Raw genomic sequence first — 23,863 nt, forward strand, 5'->3', positions numbered from 1 at the left:
CTGCTTCCCAGGGCTTGGCGTCCCTGGCTGGGGAGCTGCGCTGCCAGGTACTGGGCCACGCCCCTCTCACCTTGAAGGACTCGAAGAAGCCTCCGCTCCCCCCGCTGCCATTCTCCAGCTTGTCCTCGTCCCCACCCAGGCCCATCATGGACTGGCTGTTAACATGCAGCTCCTCGTACAGCGTCTCCAGCAGAGCTGCCCGCGTGCGCTCCTGTGGCAGGAGGGGCACAGGCGGCATTAGTGGCATTGGAGGCACGGGCTGCGGGCAGTAGCAATCAGGAACAAAGGGAACAGAGGGGACTGAGTATTGGGGGGACAGAGGACGAGTTGTGATTCTGTCCCTGGCTCCTGCTCGGTGCCCGGCTGTCGGTCCTGGAAAGCAGGGGTGTCCCCAGGAGCCTTTGGCATATGCTGCACTGCCACAGGACCAGCTCAGTGGCTGTATCCTGGGCCCGGCGTAACAACTGCATGCAGCTGTGCAGCGAGGCATGGCCCTGACCCCAGAGCCGACGACCGAGGGCACTGTCTCGCCACCCTTGCTCCCAGAGCCCTAACGCAGGCACTGAGGCACATCGGCTCTTACAGGAATGAGGGTTCATGGATAGAGAGATGGGGCCAGAATGAGGCATGGGGCAATGGGTGAGGGGAGGGCAGGTACTCGGCATTGCTGGGGGGGCTAGGGAGGATGCCAGCTCAGAACGCAGCACCTGGCACGTGGCTCCTGACCCACCTCCAGCTTGGCAAACTTCTCAGCTTTGTAGCAGGCATACTCGGCATTGATCAGCTTGGTCAGCAGAAACTCCTGGAACTCGATGCCCTGCGGGAGGAGAAACCCCACATCAGCCTCTGCCTTTCCCTAGGGAATGAGCTGGGTAGGAGCCAGCATCAGCCAAGGCACTTGGCAGCGGCCGAGAACCCCTGGTGGTGGGACCAGCACGTAGCAGCAGGAAGCTCCACCCACCCTGGGCCCCGCCTGCCCCAGAGTTCCAGGCATTACCGCAGTGGGACAGGGCAGTAACCAGCAGACTCTATGGCTGGCTGCCCAAATCCCTGCTCCGAGGCCCCCCTGGGCTCCCTGTCCAGTGAGCGCGGCATTCCCAGCAGAGAGCGTGATTCCCGCACAGCACACAGCCCCAGCCAGCCTGGTCTGGAAGTTGTCATAAACAGATAGTTAAGGGTTAACGTCTCTTTTACCTGTAAAGGGTTACAAGCAGTGAACCTGGACCACCTGACCAGAGGACCAATCAAAAGACAAGATACTTTCAAATCTCGGTTGAGGGAAGTCTTTGTTTTGTGTTGTTTGTCTGTTGTTCTCTCTGGGTTCTGAGAGTAACCAGACGTACCTATAGGCGCTCTAATTTTCTGTTCAAATAGTGAGTATAAGTACAAAGGCGGTTTAGTCTTTTTGATTGTTTTCTTTATTTGCAAATGTGTATTTTGCTGGAATGATTTTAATGTGTATTTGTGCTGGGGGGAAGGCTCCTCTCTAGTGTCTATAAGCTGAAAGACCCTGTAACATTTACCATCTAAATTACAGAGACAACTTTTACTTTTTTTCTTTCTTTTATTAAAAGTTTTCTTTTTAAGACCTGATTGATTTTTCCCCTTGTTGAGGCTCAAGGGAATTGAGTCTGTACTCACCAGGGAATTGGTGAGAGACAGGGAGAGAGAAGGGAGGGGGGGAAGGTGGAATCCCTCTGTTTTAGATTCACGGAGCTTGAATCTGTATTACCTCTTGGGGAGGGGAAAAGAGGAGGGGGAAAGATGCACTCCTCTCTGTTTTAAAATTCAAGGAGTTTGAATCACAGTGATCTTCCAGGGTAACCCAGGGAAGGGAAGCCTGGGAGAGGCAATGGTGGGGGAAAGGGTTTACTTTCCTTGTGTAAGATCCAAGGGGTCTGGGTCTTGGGGTCCTCTGGGAAGGTTTTGGGGGGACCAGAGTGTACCAGGCACTGCAAGTCCTGGTTGGTGGCAGCACTACAAGATCTAAGCTGGTAATTGAGCTTAGGGGGATTCATGCTGGTACCCCATCTTTTGGACGCTAAGGTTCAGAGTGGGGGTTATACCATGACAGAAGTGCAGACAGATGAGCTGGCCCCAGGGGGCTCCCTGGGACTAGGAAGTTCAACATGTCCCCTCTGGGGAGGTCAGTGCCTGCCTGGGGCAGCAGCTGGCCTCAGGCTTCCTCGCCTCTCACCTTTCTGAAAACGGCTGGGTCAGGCAGTGGGGGGCCAAAGAAAGGCACATCGTCGCGGGCTGTGACGGAGACCTGCAAGACATGGCACGGTCAGTCCCACCTGAGCCACATGCTGCCAGGCCAGCGGGTACATCTAGACAAGGGAGGGCCCAGATGGGGTGGGCAGCTGGGCAGCTCTTTCCTGCAGGGCCTCCTGTCTTGCCCCACTTACTGGACGCTGGGATGTCTTCATGGCACAGGGGAACCACCCTCCTGACAGCCTGGGCAGGAGCGCTGGGGCCTGTAGTGCCCGGGAGCGGAGCATCCCTCCGAGCGGTGTGCCTGCCCAAGATCTCACCCCTCCCTCCCCACTAGGCTGTGCTGAGCAGCGGCCTCCAGCCCCCTGACCATGGGCCTAGCCCTCTGGCCAGGACTCTCTGGAAGCATGTGGTGAGAGCAGTGCTGCTCCCCCCAGAGCTGCCATCTCCCCAGATCACTGGGTCCAGGGGCTTAGCACTGAACCAGGACCTTCCACTTCAGGTCCGCAGGGTGTCCTTGGGTCAGCATCAGCCTGGCTCTGGGTGCAAGCACCTCATGCCATGTGCTCTGGACAGGGCTCTCCCTCCTCCGGTGATCATCCCAGGGGGAGCAGTGATAACACCCATGCTTCAACTTGGGACTCACATGATCATTAGTCCTAAGAGATAACTGAAGCACAGAGACTGGCTCCATATCACACAGAGTCAGTGTCAGAGCAGGAACAGAACCCAGGAGTCCTGACTACCAGCCCCCTACTCTAATCTTGAGACTTCACCCCCTCTCAGAGCTGGGAACAGAACCCAGGAGTCCTGACTACCAGCCCCTATCTATAACTACTAGGGACTGTCACTCCCATATTAAGAACCTTGTGGCCAATTTCTGAGTGTCATCGATTGCTTCCCATGCCCAGTGCTCTTCCCAGGCCTTTCCCTCAGCTCCCGGTCCCTAGCTGGGAGCAGATCTGTGGCCCAGCCCCTGCCCTGTTAGTGCCATGGTAACTTGGTGGTGCCGCACCAATTGGGCTGGGTCCCTGGCGGGCTGCAAGCAGGCCCCCAGGTGTGTGCTCACCTTGTAGAGCGTGCTCTCGGAGCAGGGCTTCTCCGCCTGCACCACGATGTAGGCGTGCAGGAAATTGGAGGCGATCATGTCTGGCACGAAGGGTGTGTTTTCATCCTGGAAGACGATGGCCACAATGTCGTTCCCGATGTGCCTTTTCCTCTGCAACTGAGCGCAGTGGGGAGGGCATTACTCCCACAGCCCAAGCCCCATGCCGCACAGATCAAGAAGGGGAAGTGGTGGGAGATAGAGCAGGGAGACTGGGAGCTCGATGGGGGGCAGGAGCATGGACAGGCTGAGCTAGAGGGACAAGGGGATCTCCTGGCTGCCTCTTGTCGATATCCCCTCTCCCCTCTGGGCCGAGACGGGGCCTTGGTACTGGTGAGTGTCTCTTCAGTCCAGTGGGGGAATGGGGCTGGGTTAGAACTCATGGGGAGCAGGCCAGGGGCTGTGTGGGACGGCTATGTGTCACACTGCTCACAGTGACTGCGTAGAAGAAGGGTGATATGCGGGTGCATGAAGAGGGTGGGGGGTGTGTGTGTGCCCATATATGTGCAGACATGCATGCCCGTGTGCAGCCCCTGCCAGGGTGGGTGGGGTGCACATGCAGGGCTGGAAGGCTATGTGGGGCTGTACTTTAGGGGGTGTATACATGTGTGTGCCCATACACGTGCAGACATGCATGCCCGTGTGCAGCCCCTGCCGGGGGGTACTGCAGCTCTCTCCTACCTGCTGGGTGTCGCCCTCGGTGTAGGGCAGCTTTGTGGACACGTGAAACATGATCTCCTTGCTGTGGAAGGTGCAGTAGACGGATTCTGTTCCTGTCTGGCCATGGGTCACATCCAGCCCCCCCCGGAACCTGCCACCAAAAAGACCCAGGCCTCAGGCAGATGCCCACCCTGCCCTGTCCCTCCACTCCCAAGGAGCCTGGGACAGCAGCTGCAAGGCCAGGCCAATCTGTGGTACCGCGAGTGGCATAGGCTTAGCAAAGAGGGGCCAGAGCAGTGCAGGGGGCCAGCCTCCCTCCTCTCCACACACAGGCCCAGCAGACCCAGGCTGGGGGGAGCTCGCTCACCCTTTGAAATCCTGCAGCTGGACTTTCTGGCCCAGGAAGTCGAGGAACTCCACGAAGGCTGGGCTCTCCTCGGTGGTGCCAAACAGCTCCTCCTCGGACGTCTGCAACATGGCCAGCAAAACAGAGGAGTTAGGACAGGGCTGGGCCCCCTGCCCAGCTTAGCATGAGCCCAGGGCTGTGCTGGGTTGAGGCCTGTCCAGACAGCCTGGCTGGAGAGAAACTGAGTCTGTGAGAGGGGGCAAAGGAGCCACTAGCAGAAGTGGTGCTTGTAAAGGTGCAGGGGTGAAGAGCCTCTGCTACGGCCGAGTCTCCCCCGGGTCTATGCCATGAGCTGAGCTCTGACCTGCAGAGTGAACCCGTCACACCCCCGATGGCAGTGCCTGCAGAGAGCATGACAGCCACTGGGGCCCAGCTCTGGGGAGTAGCCATCACAATCCTTCATCTGGGGCTGTCACAGCCCCTCACCAACAGCTTGTATGTGCACCCAGCTTCGGGGTTCTCCCCATTTAACTGGTGGGGAAACTGAGGCATGGGTGACATGACTTGTAAAGGGTCATGGGAGAAGTACGTAACAGAACTCTCCAGACTCACAGTTCCGAACCTTAACCATTAAATGATGCTCTTCACCCCAGCCTACCTCCAGTAACAGAACCAGGACAAATGCTATGTAGTCAAGGGTACGATTTAGCTGGATAGCCCCTGCCATGGCTCCTGAATCCATTACAGCTCTTTGCAAAGCACATGGGCCATTGCTGTGCTGAGATGAAAGCAGCTGGGAGAGCGGGATGCCAGGGAGATGTCCCTGGTGTGCTCGGGAAACCCGGCTCCAGCCGCTCCTGTTCACCAACGGCCATGCTGAGCTGGAGCGGCAGCCGGAGGGTTGGGGGCTCCCGTCCCCGCCGCAGGCTGCTTGTCAGAGGGGAAAGCCGGAGGTGGAGGCTGGCAGGCTAGGGTAGCCCCAACCCCCTGTGAGATCAATTCACTGTCCCGGAAAGCCCAGCCTCCGCTCCACAGAGACTGACCCACCTGGCCCAACTTCTGGTAGATGACACCGAACTTGAAGTGATTGCTGAGGACATGCTCGTCGAAGGTGACAATGAGACGGGAGGCCTGGGGAGACGGGAGAGGCTGGTTACATCTGGCTGCCAAGAAAAGACGGTTACTCACCTTTGTAACTGTTGTTTTTCGAGATGTGTTGCTCACATCCATTCCAGTTAGGTGTGCGCGCGCTGCGTGCACATTCGTCGGAGACTTTTTACCCTAGCAACACTCGGTGGGCCAGCAGGTCGCCCCCTGGAGTGGCGCCGGCATGGCGCCTGATATATACCCTTGCTGGCCCGCCCGTTCCTCAGTTCCTTCTTGCCGGCTACTCCAACAGTGGGGAAGGAGGGCGGGTGTGGAATGGATATGAGCAACACATCTCGAAGAAGAACAGTTACAAAGGTGAGTAACCGTCTTTTCTTCTTCGAGTGATTGCTCACATCCATTCCAGTTAGGTGAATCCCAAGCCTTACATAGGCGGTGGGGTCGGAGCGAGATTTTGCGGACAGTAAAACCGCTGCGCCGAAAGCGGCATCGTCTCTAGCTTGCTGGACCAGTGCATAGTGTGATGCAAAGGTGTGCACAGAAAACCAGGTGGCCGCACAGCAGATTTCCTGTATGGGGACATGAGCCAAAAACGCGGCAGAGGAAGCCTGAGCCCTGGTAGAATGGGCGGTAAGGGCCCCCGTTGGCACGTGGGACAAGTCGTAACATGTCCTGATGCAGGACGTGACCCAGGATGCGATACGCTGGGAGGAGATTGCCACGCCCCTCATGCGTTCCGCTACTGCCACAAACAATTGTGGTGAACGTCGGAAGGGTTTAGTTCTCTCAATGTAGAACGCGAGAGCCCTTCGGACATCCAAGGAATGGAGCTGTTGCTCTCGTCGGGATGAATGCGGCTTTGGGTAAAAGACTGGCAGGAAGACGTCTTGGTTAATATGGAAGGTGGAGACGACCTTAGGGAGGAATGCCAGGTGCGGTCGCAGCTGTACCTTGTCCTTGTGGAAGACAGTGTACGGGGGGTCGACGGTCAGAGCCCAAAGCTCCGAGACTCGCTGAGCTGACGTGATAGTGACTAGGAAGGCCACTTTCCAGGACAGGTACAGCAGCGAGCATGTGGCTAAGGGTTCGAAGGGGGGCGCCATGAGCCTGGTCAAGACAAGGTTCAGGTCCCAAGTAGGGGTAGGCCGTTTGACCTGAGGGTATAGTCGCTCCAGGCCCTTGATGAATCTTGACACCATAGGCTGGGAAAACACGGACTTGCCAGCCTCGCCTGGGTGGAAGGTGGATATAGCCGCGAGATGGACGTGCAGAGAGGAGATCGCCAAGCCCTGCTGCTTGAGAGACCACACGTAGTCCAGAATGGTGGGGACTAGCACGGAGAGTGGGTCGTGGCTGTGCTGGTTGCACCAGCAGCAGAAGCGTTTCCATTTCGCTAGGTAGGTTGAACGCGTGGAAGGCTTCCTGCTGCCCAACAACACTTGTTGTACTGCATCCGAACAGCGCAACTTGGACTGGCCTAACCAGTCAGGAGCCATGCAGAGAGATGGAGGGACTGTAGATCCGGATGGCGCATCCTGCCGAAGTCCTGTGTGATCAGATCCGGCCAAGGAGGTAGGGCAATTGGATTTGCCAGGGACAGATCGAGCAGCATGGTGTACCAAGGCTGTCGCGGCCAAGCCGGAGCAATCAGGATGAGGCGGGCCTTGTCTCTCTGGACCTTGATTAGGACTCGGTGGACGAGAGGGAAAGGTGGAAAGGCGTAGCAAAGACGTCCCGTCCACGGAATGAGGAACGCGTCCGACAGGGAGTCCGGGGAGTGACCCTGTAGCGAGCAGAATATCTGGCATTTCCTGTTCGATCTGGAGGCGAACAGATCTATCTGGGGAAACCCCCACCTCCGGAAAACGAAATAGAGGACGTCCCGACGGATGGACCATTCGTGGGACAGAAAGGATCTGCTCAGGTGATCTGCCAGGGTGTTCCGCACTCCCGGGAGAAAGGAGGCCACTAGATGAATAGAGTGGGCTATGCAAAAGTCCCACAGACGTATTGCTTCCTGACACAGTGGGGAGGACCGAGTCCCGCCCTGCTTGTTGATGTTATACATGGCCGTTGTGTTGTCCGTGAATATCGCGACACAACGGCTGTGTACATGGCGTTGAAATGTCTGGCATGCCAGGCGAACTGCCCGCAGCTCCCGCACATTGATGTGAAGAGTCAGCTCTCTCTGTGACCACAGACCCTGTGTACCCAGGGACCCCAGGTGCGCACCCTAGCCCAGCGATGACGCATCCGTTGTCAAGGACACTGAGGGCTGAGGGGCGTGAAACGGTAGGCCCGCACACACTTGGGAGGGCGTTGTCCACCAGTCTAGGGAACCTAAAACATTCGGTGGAATCGTTACGATTGTGTCTATGGCGTCTCTGCCTGGTCGATAGACCGACGCGAGCCAGGTCTGCAGCGGGCGCATGTGGAGTCTTGCGTGCTTGGTGACGAAGGTGCATGCGGCCATGTGCCCCAGGAGAGCGAGGCACGTTCGAGCAGACGTGGTCGGGAAGGCCTGTAGACTCGTGACCATGGACACTATGGCTTGGAATCGGTGCCGGGGGAGGCTGGCCATCGCGAGGTTGGAGTCCAGCATTGCCCCAATGAACTCTATGCTCTGCGTAGGCACCAGAGTGGACTTGTCCGGGTTGATGGTCAAGCCTAGACTCGCAAACAGCTCCCTGATGATGGTGATGTGCCCGGTCACCTGCGTCTCCGACGTGCCTCGAATGAGCCAGTCGTCGAGGTAAGGGAAGACATGTATACGACGACAGCGCAGGGCAGCGGCGACGACCGCCATACACTTGGTGAATACCCAGGGGGCTGAGGAGAGCCCAAAGGGGAGGACCATGAATTGGTAGTGGTCCTGATTTACCACAAAGCGAAGATATCGCTTGTGTGGGGGAAAGATCGCAATGTGGAAGTAAGCGTCCTTCATGTCGAGAGCGGCGTATCAATCTCCGGGATCCAGGGAAGGAATGATGGTTCCTAAGATTACCATGCGGAACTTGAACTTTTTGATGAATTTGTTCAGGCCTCGCAGGTCCAGGATGGGTCGAAGGCCCCCTTTTGACTTGGGGATTAAGAAGTACCGGGAATAAAACCCCTCGCCCCTTAGCTCCCTTGGCACCCCCTCTATAGCTCCGATGAGCAGGAGCTTGCGAACCTCCTGGACGATAAGTAGCTCATGAGAGGGGTCCCTGAAGAGGGACGAGGAGGGAGGATGGGAGGGGGGTGGAGAAATAAACTGAAGATGGTAACCAAACTCCACCGTGCGCAGGACCCAACGATCCGAAGTTAGATGGGACCATGACGGCAGGAAGGGGAGGAGGCGGTTGAGGAAATGAAGAGGATCCAGGGAAGGGATTGGTAAGCTGCTCTCGGGCGCACCTTCAAAAGTTCGCCTTGGGTCCCTGTGTTGGCTTGTCGGACCCAGAAGTGTTACCCCTTTGAGGACCTGACTGACATCTACGGTTCGGCCGGCCTCGCCTCCGGTTAAAATCTTGTCTGGGGCGAGGCAGGGGGTAAGTGCGCTGATGGTAGGGGCGGAATAGCCTTCTCTGAGTCTGGGGCGTGTGCATTCCCAGTGAACGCATGATGACCCAGTTATCCTTCAGGCTCTGTAGCCTGGGATCCGTCTTCGCAGAGAAGAGGCCCTGCCCGTCGAATGGCAGGTCCTGAATCGTGTACTGTAGCTCCGGCGGTAGTCCGGAAGACTGCAGCCACGATATACGGTGCATGGCTACGCCTGACGCCAGTGTTCTTGCTGCTGAATCTGCGGCATCTAAGGACGCTTGTAGCGAGGTCCTGGCTACCCTCCTGCCCTCTTCCAGGAGAGATGAAAATTCCTGGCGTGAGTCCTGGGGAAGCAGCTCTGTAAATTTGCCGATGGCCTCCCAGGTGTTGTGGCTGTAACAGCTCAGGAGGGCTTGCTGGTTCGCCACACGGAGCGGAAGGCCTCCCGCAGAATAAATCTTGCGGCCCAGCAAGTCCATGCACCTGGCTTCCCTGGATTTTGGCGCAGGAGCTTGCTGGCCGTGACGTTCCCGCTCGTTAACTGATTGTACCTCCAAGGAGCAGGGAGCGGGGTGTACATAGAGGTACTCATACCCCTTGGATGGTACCATATATTTCCTTTCCACTCCGCAGGCCGTGGGTGGAATGGAGGCCGGAGACTGCCATATGGTGTCCGCCTTCGCCTGTATCGACTTGATGAAGGGGAGGGCTACCCTGGTCGGTGCCTCCGCAGAGAGGATGCTAACCACTGGGTCCTCCACTTCTGGGACTTCCTCTACAGGAAGGTTTATGTTCTGGGCAACTCGCCTCAGAAGGTCTTGATGTGCCCGGAGATCAATCGGCGGGGGCCCTGATGAAGATGTGCCCGCTACCACCTCATCTGGGGACGAAGAAGAAGACACCCCAGGGAGGAGTGGTTCCTGAACGGAAGCCTCGTCGAGAGGGACCTGCACTTCCAGGGCATCCTGGTGCGCCAGGGGATCCGCAGGGTCTTCCTCCATACCTGAGGGGGGAGGTCGGCTGACTGTGGCCTATGGTGCACGATGCTCCGATTGACTGGAGCGAGCTGGCCCGAAGGTTCGCCCTGGGCTTGGTGGTATGCCCAGGGCGTCCAAAAGGACCATTGTGGTGGTCCCTGGTCCTGGCGGGCCTGAACATCCGAACCCCCGTAAGAGGCGCTGTCCATACGGGAAGAAGCGGACGAGTGCCTTGAAGGCCATGGAGGAGCCGTCAATGACTGCGGCAGGCCTCTGCGCACCCCGACGTCGCTGTGCGGTGCCAGCGAGTGGTACCAGGAGTCATGGCGGTACCTCGATCTGGACCGGGACCTGCTACCAGTTCGGTGCCGGGAGGTTGACCGGTGCCGTATGCTGCCGTGCCGGGATCGGCTGCGGTAGGAACGTCGGTGCCACGATCTAGACCTGTGCCGAGAGTAATACGACGGCGACTGGGATCTTGATCGGTGCCGCGAGTATGACCCGGTGCTGCTGGGAGCGGTCCCGGGACTGCGAGCGTCGTCTGGATCTCGAGCGGCGACGCTGCAAGTGGTCCCTCGATTTGGAGCGGGACCGATGCCCAGTAGTGCCTGGCGAATGCAGCCACACCATGGCGGGCTTGCGCATCGATTGGAGAACCCGCACCGACGGTGCCGGGGGTTGGGGCAGCTCGGGCTCTGTCATGGCGATGAGGTCGCGTTCAACGGAGAAGGTCTCCTGCGTGGAGGGCATGACAAGCTCAACCGCTGTTCTCACTGGGGAGCTGAGATGCACCGGACTCAACGGTCCCTGAGGAGCCGGAGTCGACGGTGCGATGACGCTCGGTGCCGCGGCGGATGACGGTGCCGGGCGGTCAGGTTTGGAGGCACGCTCTGACTGCGGTGCAGTTGTAGGTACCGCAGGAGCCCTGTGCTTCTTGCTCCTCGGGGAGAGGGAGCAGTGCCGGCTAGGGTGCCGGGCCGGTGCCGAGCGGTAAGTTGAAGCCTTTGCCGACGCCGGGCGGTCCGGAGCGGAGGTGACACTTGGTCCCGGTGCCGGAGTCGGTGCCGACGGTGGGGGAGTCAGCGCTGCCTCCATCAGGATCTGCTTCAGGCGACTGTCCCGCTCCTTCTTCGTTCGGGGCTTGAACGCCTTGCAGATCCGGCACTTGTCCACAAGGTGGGACTCGCCTAGGCACCTCAGGCAGGAGTCGTGCGGATCTCCTGTGGGCATCGGCCAATGACAGGCCGCACAAGGCTTAAAGCCGGGTGAACCGGGCATGGGCCCCGGCACCGCGGGGAGGAAAAGGGGCGAACCCCTGATCCTCTGTATAACTATTTACAAACTACACTTAACTAACTTTATAACTACAACTATTACTATAATTACAGAACTATATACACTATACCGTAGAAGAGTGAAATGCTAGGGAGGTGGAGAACGGCTAGCCATGCTCCACAGTTCCAACGACCGACACGGGCGGTAAGAAGGAACTGAGGAGCGGGCGGGCCAGCAGGGGTATATATCAGGCGCCATACCGGCGCCACTCCAGGGGGTGACCTGCTGGCCCACCGAGTGTTGCTAGGGTAAAAAGTCTCCGATGAACGTGCACGCGGCGCGCGCACACCTAATTGGAATGGATATGAGCAAGCACTCGAAGCACTCGAAGAAGAACCCCTGCTCCCTCTGGGCTGTGACAGGGACCTGGCCCTGGGGGGGACTCACGATCCACACATGGCGGGGATGCTGCATGGAGCAGGTTCCTCTCAGGGCAGTAGGTGTGGGGTGTGAGGCATGGGGCAGTGCAGAATCTGGATTTTTGCGGGGAGGAGGGTGTCTCATGATTTCAACATTTCTTCTGTCCCAGAACATTTGAAATTTCCCACAAATCAATTTTCTGAAAGAAAACTCATCTGGGGCTGATTGAAGCTCTGACAAAATCTGACCCTTCCCTTCCCAGCGCCACTTTTTGCCCCATTTTTATAATACATAATACTCAAAAAAATGGAAGGAAACGTTGTTTCAAAATGGAAAACCGAAATGCTGCGTTTGGAAAAGATCAAAGTGGAGCACTCTGAATGGTACCTCCCAAGCTTTGCACCTGACAAGGACGCCCCGTGCCTGGCAGGACACGTATGGCACCACGCAACGGCCCCGGCCCTGCACCCAGCACTTCACTTCCATTTGGAAAGGAATTTGCCAAGGCGAGACGATTCCATGGAATGTTCGCTGTCTCTGAACTGGCATTTCCAATGGAAAAACATCCCATTAGAAAATTTCCTCCCACTGGCAGGTGGGCGAGGGGAGCCCTTGTAGCAGAAACAAGCCACACAGACAGGGACTGGGCTGGCTCTAACAGGCTTTTCCCATCTCTGAGATCAAGGACTCTGGTTCTTGTCTCCACCTGGTGCAAGCCCAGGTCCCTCACACAGCTCTGTGCGAATTCCTAGCACTGTGACCAGGAAGTCCCACAGAGCAGGGCCCTGAGGGTTGGGGAACTTTGGAGCAGAGGGCCATGAGTGCAGCAGGGACCAGAGCTCTTTTCCAAATCCAGCCGTTTGTGCCTTCATCCATGTGTAGTTACTCACAATGCTTTTCTGCCTGTCAGCAGACACAGGATGGAGCCAGAGCTCTGGGACATTTGGGGGGGCATGTGTCTGGGAGTCACCCAGGGATGCCCCTCTTTCCTGTGAGCTGGTGAACCAGAGTGCTGTCTGGTGTCCCCCTCCCCGCCTCAGTGGACTTCAGGTATGTGCTGTGGGAGGGAAGGACTCTCCCAAGTCCAGGGCTTCCTCTGACCCACCCCAGGGATGGGAGCTTCGCCATGGAGCAGCTGGACCCCAGCCCAGCCCAGGACAGAATGCCCTGAGCTGAGCGCTCTGCCCTCAGCACTGGAGTCAGGGAGCAGAAGGAGGCCAGCCCTGTTATAAACCCCGTCAGTGAGGTAAGCCCCTAGGATGGAGGCACCTCTCCTGCAAAGAGGAAGCTCCTCCAAACCCCTGGGTGGGGCCCTATGCTGGGCTGGGAGCACTCTGAGACAGGCTCCCTCGGGAGAGGGGGGGTGCTTGGCACTGCTGCCTCTGGCCATGGGCAAACCTGGCAAAGGAGCCAGCCAGGGTCAGGTCTGGGGCTAAAGCTGGACTAAGGGAATGCCCAGCCTGCCCGTCCAACATCCTGGTGCCTGCTGAAGGCTGGGGTTCCCTGCTGGGACCCCTGGTGGGAGCCCCCAGTGGTGAAGAGGCAGGCTGGGTGTACATGGGCACGCGGGAGCTGTCAGAAAGCGCAGGCTGGCTTCCGTCCCCCTGGCATGCTGCCTCCAGCCTACCTTTGGGTACAACACGGGATAGAACCGATCCACGTTCACGTCCTCGCACGCCAGCTGAAACACAGATGAGAGAGTGAAAACGTGCATGGCACGGAGTGTGGGGGAGTCCAGGCCCTGCACCCTCACTTCCTGCGATTCATTGTGACTCTCAGCCAGCCAGTAAAACAGAAGGTTTATTAGACGACAGGAACACAGTCCCAAACAGGGCTTGTAGGTACAACCAGGACCCCTCAGTCAGGTCCCTGGAGGACGGGGGGGAGGGGGTCAGGGAGCTTAGACCCCAGCCTTGGGGTTCCCTCCGGTCCCCCAGACCACTTCAAACTGAAAAACCTCCTCCAGCCGTCTCACCCAGCCTTCCCCTGGCTCCTCCCCCAGCCACACAGCCTGCCCCCAGCATCTCCCCCAGCCACCCAGCCATCCCCCGGCTCCTCCCCCAGCCTTTGTCCAGGTTCCCAGGCGTGGCCACAACCCCCCTCCTGGCTCAGGTCACAGGCTCAGGTATCATCCCTCAAGTGAAGTCACCCCCTGCTCTCCCATCCCCCAATGCAGACAGTCCCAGTAAACCCCCCTGCGCCATCCCCAGGTCACTCCTCCCCACTCCCTGCTCTGTCACATCTCTCCCCTTCAAGACTGAACTGAGCGGGGTCACTCTGCCCAGTGACCCGGGGAAGTTCAGGGCCCCCTCTCCAGGACAACGCGTCCGCTATCAGGTTGGCACTTCCCTTCACATGGACCACGTCCATGTCATAGTCCTGCTGGAGCAGGCTCCACCTCAGGAGCTTGGCGATGGCTCCTTTCATCTGGTGGAGCCAGGTCGGGGGGAGTGGTCGGGGTACATGGTGAAGTGTTGCCCAAACAGATATGGCTCTTGGTTCTTAAGGGCCCACACCATGGCCAGGCATTCCTCCTCGATGGCTGCGTAGAGGAAAATCACGTATAGTGAAAATTACCATAAAGTACAGTCTACACAGTACACACTGTCTACACTAGAACAGGGGTCCTCAACCTACGGGCACGCAGGGCCGGCTTTAGGCCGATTCGCCCGATTCCTGGGAATCGGGCCCCGCGCCTAAGAGGGCCCCGTGCTTTAGGCGCCTTTTAAATTTTTTTACTTACCCTGGCTGCGGTCTGCTCTGGGGTCTTCCATGGCCCCGCTCCCCTGACCAAACCGCTGGCGGGAGCGCGGCTGCCCCACAGCCCCGGTCTCTCAGCTGGAACTCTGGCCGGAGCGCGACAAGCCCCGCGGCCCCGCTCTCCCGGCTGGAGCTCTGGCCGGAGCGCGACAAGCCCCGCGGACCCGCTCTCCTGGCTGGAGCTCTGGCCGGAGTGCGACAAGCTCCGTGGCCCTGCTCTCCTGGCTGGAGCTCTGGCCAGAGCGCGACAAGCCCCGCAGCCCCGCTCTCCTGACTGGAGCTCTGGCCGGAGCGTGACAAGCCCCGCGGCCCCGCTCTCCCGGCTGGAGCTCTGGCTGGAGCACGACAAGCCCCCTGGCCCCGCTCTCCTGGCTGGAACTCTGGCCGGAGTGCGACAAGCTCCGTGGCCCTGCTCTCCTGGCTGGAGCTCTGGCCGGAGCGCGACAAGCCCCGCGGCCCCGCTCTCCTGGCTGGAGCCCCGGCCGGAGCGCGACGAGCCCCGCGGCCCCGCTCTCCTGACTGGAGCTCTGGCCGGAGCGTGACAAGCTCCGCGGCCCCGCTCTCCTGGCTGGAGCTCTGGCCGGAGCGCGACAAGCCCCGCGGCCCCGGCTGGAGCTCTGGCCGGAGCACGGCAAGCCCCGTGCCCCCGGCTGGAGCTCTGGGCCCTTTAAATAGCCCCCAGAGCCCTGGGATAGTGGAGGGCTTGGGGGCTATTTAAAGGGCCGGGGCTCCAGCTGCCTCTGCTGCACCCCCTGCCCTGCCTGCACCAGCCCCGCCCCCCGCTGCCTGCAGCCAGCTCTGCACCCCCTGCCCACAGCCAGCCCCTACCAAACCCCCTGCCTTGTCTCCAGCCAACCCGCCACACACCCCTGCCCGCACCAGCCCTGCACTGCCCACCCTGCCCTGTCTCCAGCCAACCCCTGCTGCACCCCCCTGCCTGAAGCCAGCCAGTCCCATACTCCTGTCTCCAGCCCTGCCAACCCCTGCTGCACCCCCCTGTGGCCCTGCCTGAAGCCAGCCTGCCCCACACTCCCCTGTCTACAGCCAGCCCCGCACCCCTTGCCCTGCCTGCAGCCAGACTCTACCTCCAGTCAGCCCCTGCCCTGCCTCGAACCAGCCCCATGTCCACTGCTGCCCTGCAGTTCCCAGGCCAGTAACCTGCACACCTGCTTCAATGAGGGGGGCAGGAAGCAGCGGGGACCCACACATGTGAAACGGCAGTCATTAATAACCAATCAACAGCATATATGATGCAATGTACATAATATACAATTTTATTATTTATATAGTTATGGAAAGTAAATAATACATGGAAGAAATGGAAGGCTTTTTTTTACACTTTTTTCTTTTTAAGTCATCCCTGCCAGGGCCCCGCCGAAAGTGTTCGAATTGGGCCCCGCACTTCCTAAAGCCGGCCCTGCGGGCACGCATGCCACAGGTGGCACGTGAGCCGATTTTTTTTGAATGGCAGGTTGCGGGTCCTGGCCACCGCTGAGCCCTCTGCTGGCCTGGGGATCCCTTCACTCAGCCGGCAGCGGGCTGAGCGGGCTGGAGGCTGGGGGTCCCAGCTGCCGGCCTTGCTCAGCCCGCTGCCAGCCAGAGTCCCAGCTGGAGGCTCCACTCAGCCTCCTGCCAGCCTGGGTGAACAGTCTGGGGTTCCGTTCACCCAGGGTTCCATCTGCCAGCCTGGGATTCCGTTCACCCAGGGTTCCATCTGCCAGCCTGGGGTTCCGTTCACCCAGGGTTCCATCTGCCAGCCTGGGATTCCGTTCACCCAGGGTTCCATCTGCCAGCCTGGGGTTCCGTTCACCCAGGCCACCAGGAGGCTGAGCGGAGCCGGTGGCTGGAACCCCAGCTGGTAGGAGCCAGTGGACGGAACCCCAGACCGGCCACCGGCCCCGCTCAGCCCACTGACAGTCTGGGGTTCTGGCTGCCGGTCCTTTGCCAGCTGGGGTCTCGGCCGCTGGCCTCGCTCAGCCTCCTGCCAGTCTGGGTGAATGGGACCCCAGACTGGCAGCGGGCTGAGCTGCTCATCTCACTGCCAGTCTGGGATTCAATCTGCCGGCTCCTGCCAGCTGGGTTCCTGGCCGCCGGCTTGCTCAGCCCGCTGCCAGCCCCGTGCAGCCCACTGCCGGCTGAGCGAACAGAACCCCAGGCCAGCAGCAGGCTCAGCGGCGCCGGGGACCCGCAGCCTGCCATTCAAAAAAGACCGGCTCGCGTGCCACCTTTGGTGTGTGTGCTGTAGGCTGAGGACCCCTGTTCTAGTGTACACTGTGTGTATGCTGTATGTACTGTGTGTACACTGTGTGTACTGTGTACACTGTGTGCACACTGTGTGTACTGTACTTTACGCTAATTTTCACTATACGCGATTTTCACTACACGTGATTTTCCTCTGACCTTAGAACCTAACCCCCACGTAAGATATGACTCCACTGGTTTCATTTTTGAAAGTTTATAATAAGCCAGGGGGAGGGGCTGGGAAGGGAGAGCGCAAGGTGGAAGTTTCGCCTAGGGCACAAAATATCCTTGCACCGGCCCTGGGGGAAGGCATCAGATACAGTGATGGCACTGAGCTTTCGATAGTCCACACAGAACCGGATTGACCCGTCCTTTTTGGGGACCAGCACCAGTGGCGAGGCCCAAGGGCTGGAAGATGGCTGGATCACCCCCAAAGTGATCCTCTCTTTCCAGGTCCTGAGCAGTTTTCCCTGTGACTCCGAAGGGGGAGCATTTATAGGGGGATGTGACCCTGTCTCCACTGAGTGGACAGTCAAATTAGTGCGTCCTTGGAAAACACCTGTCGGTATAGATACAGCACCCCTCTGATCTCAGCGTGCTGGGCCGGGGTCAGCTGATCAGAGAGGGGAATTGTTTCCAGGGAGGAGCCAGCTCTTGTTCCAGGGAATAGATCTGCTAAAGGGTCATCTCCCTGCTCCTCCCAATGTCCACACACGGCCAACACCACATTCCCCCTGTCATAGTATGGCTTCATCATATTCACATGGTACACCCGGCGGCGGTGCGCCCGGTTCGACAGCTCCACCACATAGTTTACCTCATTTAGTTGCTTGACAACCTGGAAGGGACCTTCCCAGGCAGCCTGGAGTTTGTTCTGTCTCATGGGGATGAGAACCATCACTTGATCCCCGGCGGCGAAGGCGCGGGCCCGCGCTGTGCGGTCATACCAGACCTTCTGCTTCCTCTGGATTCTGGCCAGATTCTCCTTGGCCAGACCCATGAGCTCAGCAAGTCTTTCCCAGAAGGTCAGGACATACTCCACCACTGACTCTCCCTCGGGAGCGGCTTTCCCCTCCTATTTGTCTCTCATCAGGTCTAGAGACCCCCTTACCCGCCTTCCATACAACAGTTCAAAAGGTGAAAACCTGGTAGACTCCTGGGGCACTTCCCTGTATTTGAACAGCAGGTGAGGTAAGTACTTGTCCCAGTCCTGCGGATGCTGGTTCATAAAGGTTTTCAGCATCATCTTTAGCGTTCCATTGAACCTCTCCACCAGCCCGTTGGACTGGGGGTGATATGCTGAGGCTCAGCTGTACCGGAACCCACAGTTCTCCCACAAGCACCGGAGCGAGGCTGACATGAAGTTAGCTCTTTGGTCTGTCAAGTCTTCCTTGGGGAACCTCACTCTGCTGAAAATGGTCAGCAGCGCATCTGCCACGGTGTCTGCTTCAATGGAAGCTAAGGGCACTGCCTCTTGGTACCGGTTAGCAAAATCTCCCACTATCAGAATGTATTCCTTTCGCAACCGTGTTGTCTTGCCGAAAGGCCCCATTATGTTCATAGCCACCTTCTGGAAAGGCTCCTCTATGGTGGGCAAAGGTCTCAAAGCTGCTTTCCCCTTGTCCCTGGCCGTCCCCATCCTGAGGGTCACAGGATTGGCAGTACTGTTGGACGGTGGTAAAGACCCCAGGCCAGTAAAAGTTCTGTAGCAGCCTCTGCCTGGTGCGCCGGATTCCCTGGTGCCCTGCGAGAGGGATATCATGGGCCAGGTACAGTAGCTTGTGGCGAAACTTCTGGGGAACCCCCAGCTGCCTCCTGATCCCCCATGACTCTACTTCCCCTGGGGGAGCCCATTCTTGGTACAGGAACCCCTTCTCCCACAGGAACCTCTCCTCGCAACCTCTCCTCATGGTCTGTACTGCACTGAGGTCGGCCAGGTCCCTTAGCTTCCACAAGGAGGGATCTTTCTGAAACTTGGCCTGGAACTCAGCAGCTCGGGAAGGGATGAGGACCTGCACCCTCCTGCCGGCTGGGTGTGAAGCTGCAGGCCTTCTGAGATTTGTCCCTGTGCACTCCCTCCCCACCGGCGTAGGGTCTTGCACCTCTAGTGAGGTACCCTCCCTGAGGTCAGGGCATAGTGCCCTTCACCGGCTCTGGATACAGGTCATGAGTAGGGCATTCTGGGGGTTGCTTGGCCATTCCTCTAGGTCACCCCCCATCAACACCGCAGTGGGCAAATGGTGCTGCACCCCCATGTCCTTGGGGCCCTCCTTGGCCCCCCATTTCAGAAGCACCCTCACCACAGGCACCTTGAATGGGGTCCTACTCACACCTGTCAGGGTCAGGTAGGTATCAGGCACTACCCGATCTGGGGCCACCACGTTGGGCTGGGCCAGCGACACCTCAGCACCCGTATCCCAGTATCCATTGACCTTCCTTCCATCCATCTCCAGGGGAACAAGGCACTCACTCCGCAGGGACCATCCTGTGCCAACACTGTAAACTGAGAACCTTGAGTCTGGAGCATCCAGCCCCCCAGAGAAGCTGGCCTGGGAAACTCCTCCCTCCTGAGCAACTGATAAGCTGCCAGCCCCCCTTGCCTGGGAAGCCTGCCCCTCGTCCGGCTGGGTCCCTACCCAGTTAACCCTGTGCCGGTTTGGTCTGCTCAGTCTGTCCTTGAGCCTGGGGCACTGGGTCCGTATGTGGCCTCTCTGGCCAGAGTAATAGCAGCTCATGTCTCGTTGACCCCCTCGATCCGGTTGGTTGGTCCTGACACCGGATGTTCCCCTTGGGAGGGTGTTTTCCATATTCCCCCATTGGGATGTCCCAGGGTGACTCTTTTGTGGCATCGTGGCGGGCCTGTTCCTTTGGGACTCCTCCCTGCCACCCCCTGACCAGCTGTTCACAAACTTCTCGGCCAGCTGCCCTGCGCGTCGTGGGTCCAATGGCTTTTTATCCATCAACCATAGCCTCAGGTCGGATGGGCACTGTTCATACAGTGGCTCCAGGACAATCAGGTCAAGCAGGTCCTCCTTAGTTTGGGTCCCCTCTGCCCACTTGTGGGTGTATCCCTGCATCCGGAGGGCCAGTTCTAGATTGTGACCTCAGGGGTTTCACGCTCACTCCAGAACCTTTTCTGGTACATCTCAGGAGTCAGTCCAAACTTGTGTAAAAGGGTTTTTTGACCAGTTCATAATCCCCTGCCTCTGCCCCTTTCATTCGCTGTACATCGCCACAGCTTTGGGGCCCAGTAAGGAGATGAGAAACTGGAGCCTGTCTGCAGGGTCAACCCTGTGCAGCTCACAGGCATTCTCAAAGGCATTCAGGAAGTCATCTATGTCCTCCCCTTCCTTACACCAGACCAGGACGCACTTATCAAATCTTCACACAATCCTGGGTCCCCCATCACTCACCACAGCCGGGGACTCGCTGCTCCTCAGCCTTGCCACCTCCAGCTCATGCTGCCTGTTTCTCTTCATGCTGTCTCTGTTTCTCTTTGTCTGCCAGTTCCTGCTGCTTCAACTCCAGCTCTTTCAGTTTTATCTCTCTCTCCCATTCCAGCTGCCTCAGCTCCAGGGATGGGGAGCTCCACTGGGAGGATCCCCTGCTGGCTGCAGGGATCACGGTGCCCTTGGTATTCACTGGGCTCCTCCCAGCCCTTCCCCTAGGCACAGATAGGAAGGGTCCCAGGATGCCCGTGGCAGCTGTCTGACCACTCCCAGCTGGGACAGATGCTGGTGCCCACCCTGCATCTGCCAGGCTGCTTCCCTCAGAGACAGGGATTAGTTCATTCGAGCAATCTCCCTCCTCCAGCTGGGCAATCAGCTGTTCTTTGGTGAACCTCCCAATGCGCAGCTGCCACTGCCTGCGCAGCTCGACCAGGTGGCTCTTAAGGTGCTCCTTACACATCTTCCCATTGACCGCTCGCAGGCCTGGGTGCTCTCAGGTCCCCACAGATTCCAGGAGGAACCCCTAGTGTGCCAGCCCTTCTCCAGGTCACCATCTCTCTCCCAGAGCCAAACTGCAGACTCCTCCACCCCGAGCCTGCTCACCACAGTCCCCAGAGGGACCCTGTTACTGCAACAGTCCTTCTCGCTGGTCACACATTCCCAGGGGTTAAGCATAGCTCATCTGCCCCCCGAAACTGCTCCTCTCTGAATCTTCAGCACACCTGGTCCTTGTCAATCCCCCTTCATGTTACTGCTTCCCAGTCACTTACTGCAGGAGAAGTCATCCATGGGGTGCAGTACATCCCACCTCTGCTACCAGTTGTCATGGAGTGTGGAGGAGTCCGGGCCCTACACCCTCACTTCCTGCGATTCACCGTGACTCTCAGCCAGCCAGTAAAATGGAAGGTTTATTAGAAGACAGGAACACAGTCCCGAACAGAGCTTGTAGGTACAACCAGGACCCTCTAGTCAGGTCCCTCGGGGAGGTGGGAGGGGGAAGGGAGCTTAGACCCCAGCCTTGGGGTTTCCTCTGTTCCCCCAGACCACTTCAAACTGAAAAACCTCCTCCAGCCGTCTCACCCAGCCTTCCCCCAGCTCCTCCCCCAGCGTTTGTCCAGGTTCCTGGGCAAAGGTGTCGCCGGGCCACAACCCCCCTCCCGGCTCAGGTCACAGGCTCAGGTATCATCCCTCAAGTGAAGTCACCCACTGCTCTCCCATCCCCCAATGCAGACAGTCCCAGTAAACTCCCCTGCGCCATCCCCAGGTCACTCCTCCCCACTCCCTGCTCCGTCACAGTGCAACTCAGAACCACGTGTGTGCATGTGCCGGGGGGAGGAGGAGGGAAGCGTGTACTACTGCCCCCTGCTGGATGGCAGCAGCCAGAGCCCACGTGTGTGGGATTTCAGGGTGACATTCTCTGTTCTCTCAGGCTCCCTTCGGGGAGCAGGGTGGGGGGTTGTATGTGTGCCCCTGTGACAAAGTGGGAATGTTCTTGATACGTTATGTGAATGTTGCGTGGGGAGTATTAACCTGGGAAGGTTGCAGGGGCGTTTGGGACTGCCTGCATCTGTTTTACTGGCTGTCTGAGAGTCATGGTGAATCCCAGAAAGCTGGGGGTGCAGGGCTCTGACTCCCCAACGCTCCATGACAACTGGTGCCAGTGGTGGGATCTACTGCACCCCAGTGGAGGGCGCTTCCTGCAGTAAGTGACTGGGGAACAGTAAAACGAAAGGGGACTGATGGGAACCAGGCGTGTTGAAGAGTCAGTGAGTGACAGTCTCAGGGGGCGATTAAACCCTGGGAGTGTGTAACCAGCAAGAAGGACTTTTGCAGTAACAGGGTCCCCCTGGGGACTGCAGCGAGTGGTCCCAGGGGCAGAGAGGTGGTGACCTCGAGAAGGGCTGGCACACTAGGGGTTTCCCTGGAAACCATGGGGAGCGGTGAGCACCCCGGCCTGTGAGTGGCCCGCAGGAAGAGGTATGCCAAGCGGCTTAAGGGCGACCTGGTGGAGCTGTGCTAGCAGAGGGGGCTGCACAGTGGGAGGATCACCAAAGAACAGCTGATTGCCCAGCTGGAAGAGGGAGATCGCTTGAATGAACTGATCCCTGTCTCTGAGGGAAGCAGCCTGGCAGATGCAGCGCAGGCACCAGTGTCTGTCCCCGCTGGGAGTGGTCAGCCGGCTGTGGAGAGCTTCCCGAGACCCCTCCTGCCTATGCCCAGGGAAGGGCGGGGAGGAGCCCAGCGAATACCAAGCGCACCATGCCCCCCCCGGCCAGCAGGGGATCCTCCCGGCGATGCTCGGCATCCGTGGAGTGGAAGTGGCTGAAATGGCAGAGAGAGCTAAAAATGAGAGAGCTGGAGGATCACGAAAAACAGAGACAGCATGAAGAGAGACAGAGGCAGCATGAACTGGAGGAGAAAGAGAGACAGAGGCAGCATGAAGAGAGACAGAGGTAGCATGAACTGGAGCTGGTGAGGCTGAGGGGCAGTGAGGCTGCGGTGAGTGAGGGGGGACCCAGGACTGCGCGGAGCTTTGATAAGTGCATCCTGGCCCAGTGTAAGGAGGGGGAGGACATGGATGACTTCCTGGATGCCTTTGAGATGGCCTGCGAGCTGCACAAGGTTGATCCTGCGGACAGGCTCCAGGTTCTCACCCCCTTACTGGATCCCAAAGCCATGGGATTGTATCGCCAACTGGAAAGAGCAGAGAAAGGGGACTACAAACTATTCCGAAAAGGCCCTGCTATGCAAGTTTGGGCTGACTCCTGAGATGTACCGGGAAAGGTTCTGGGGTCAATATAAAACCCCTGAGGTCTCATATTTGCAACTAGCCATCTGCACGGAGGGATAAGCCAGCAAGTGGGCAGATGGGGCCCAAATGAAGGGGGACCTGGTTAAACTGATCATACTAGAGCAATTGTATGAGCGGTGCCCATCTGACCTGAGGCTGTGGTTGAGGGATAAAAAGCCAGAGAATCCACAACATGCAGGGCGGCTGGCCGATGAGTTTGTGAAGAGCCTGTCAGGGGTTGGCAGGGAGGAGTCTCAAAGGAACAGACCCGCCATGATGCAGGAAGAGAGTGACCCTGGAACCTCTCATAGGGGAAACATGGAGAACCCCCTCCCAAGGGGAACATCTGGCATCAGGGCCAACCGGCCGGCTCGAGGGGACCAATGGGACATGGGCTGCTACTACTGTGGCCAGAAAGGCCATATATGGACCCAGTGCCCCAGGATCAGGGACAGACTGAGCAGACCAAACCTACAGAGGGTTAACTGGGTAGAGACCCAGCCAGACGGGGGGCAGGCTTCCCAGGCAAGGGGGGCTGGCAGCTTATCAACTGCTCAGGAGGGAGGAGAGCCCCAGGACAATTCTCTGCAGAGCTGGATGTTCCAGACACCAGGTTCTCCGTTTATAGGGTGGGCGCAGGGCTGTCCCTGCGGAGCGAGTGCCTTGTTCCCCTGGAGGTGGATGAGAGGAAAGTCTATGGATACTGGGACACGGGCGCTGAGATGACGCTGGCCCAGCCCAAGGTGGTAGCTCCAGATGAGGTGATGCCCAATACCTATCTGACCCTGATGGGAGTGGGCAGGACTCCATTCAAGGTGCCCGTGGTGAGGGTACACTTGAAATGGGGGGACAAGGAGGGCCCCAAGGAAGTGGGGGTGCACCACCATTTGCCCACTGAGGTGTTAATGGAGAGGGGACATGGAGAACAGCCCTGGTCGTGACCCGTAGCCAGAGCCTGCAAGGGACACTGCACCTTGACCTCGGGGAGGGTACCTT

General features: G+C 58.6%; 1 protein-coding gene across 8 annotated transcripts in view; it reads right to left on the minus strand.

Moving 5' to 3' along the window:
- RAP1GAP (RAP1 GTPase activating protein) overlaps positions 1-23,863 on the minus strand; it is a 214,217-nt gene that overhangs the window by 38,455 nt on the left and 151,899 nt on the right. For all 8 annotated transcript variants that reach the window (XM_030537282.1, XM_030537279.1, XM_030537281.1 and 5 more), the window contains 8 exons: positions 13,254-13,307; positions 5,373-5,456; positions 4,347-4,447; positions 4,001-4,130; positions 3,284-3,439; positions 2,198-2,269; positions 731-817; positions 71-211 (listed from right to left, as the gene is read on the minus strand). In XM_030537282.1, the coding sequence (XP_030393142.1) occupies positions 71-211; positions 731-817; positions 2,198-2,269; positions 3,284-3,439; positions 4,001-4,130; positions 4,347-4,447; positions 5,373-5,456; positions 13,254-13,307 (825 nt within the window). The remainder of the gene's footprint in view (positions 1-70; positions 212-730; positions 818-2,197; positions 2,270-3,283; positions 3,440-4,000; positions 4,131-4,346; positions 4,448-5,372; positions 5,457-13,253; positions 13,308-23,863) is intronic.

Source organism: Gopherus evgoodei, chromosome 18 (genome assembly GCF_007399415.2).
Source record: "Gopherus evgoodei ecotype Sinaloan lineage chromosome 18, rGopEvg1_v1.p, whole genome shotgun sequence".
Lineage (NCBI taxonomy): Eukaryota > Metazoa > Chordata > Testudines > Testudinidae > Gopherus > Gopherus evgoodei.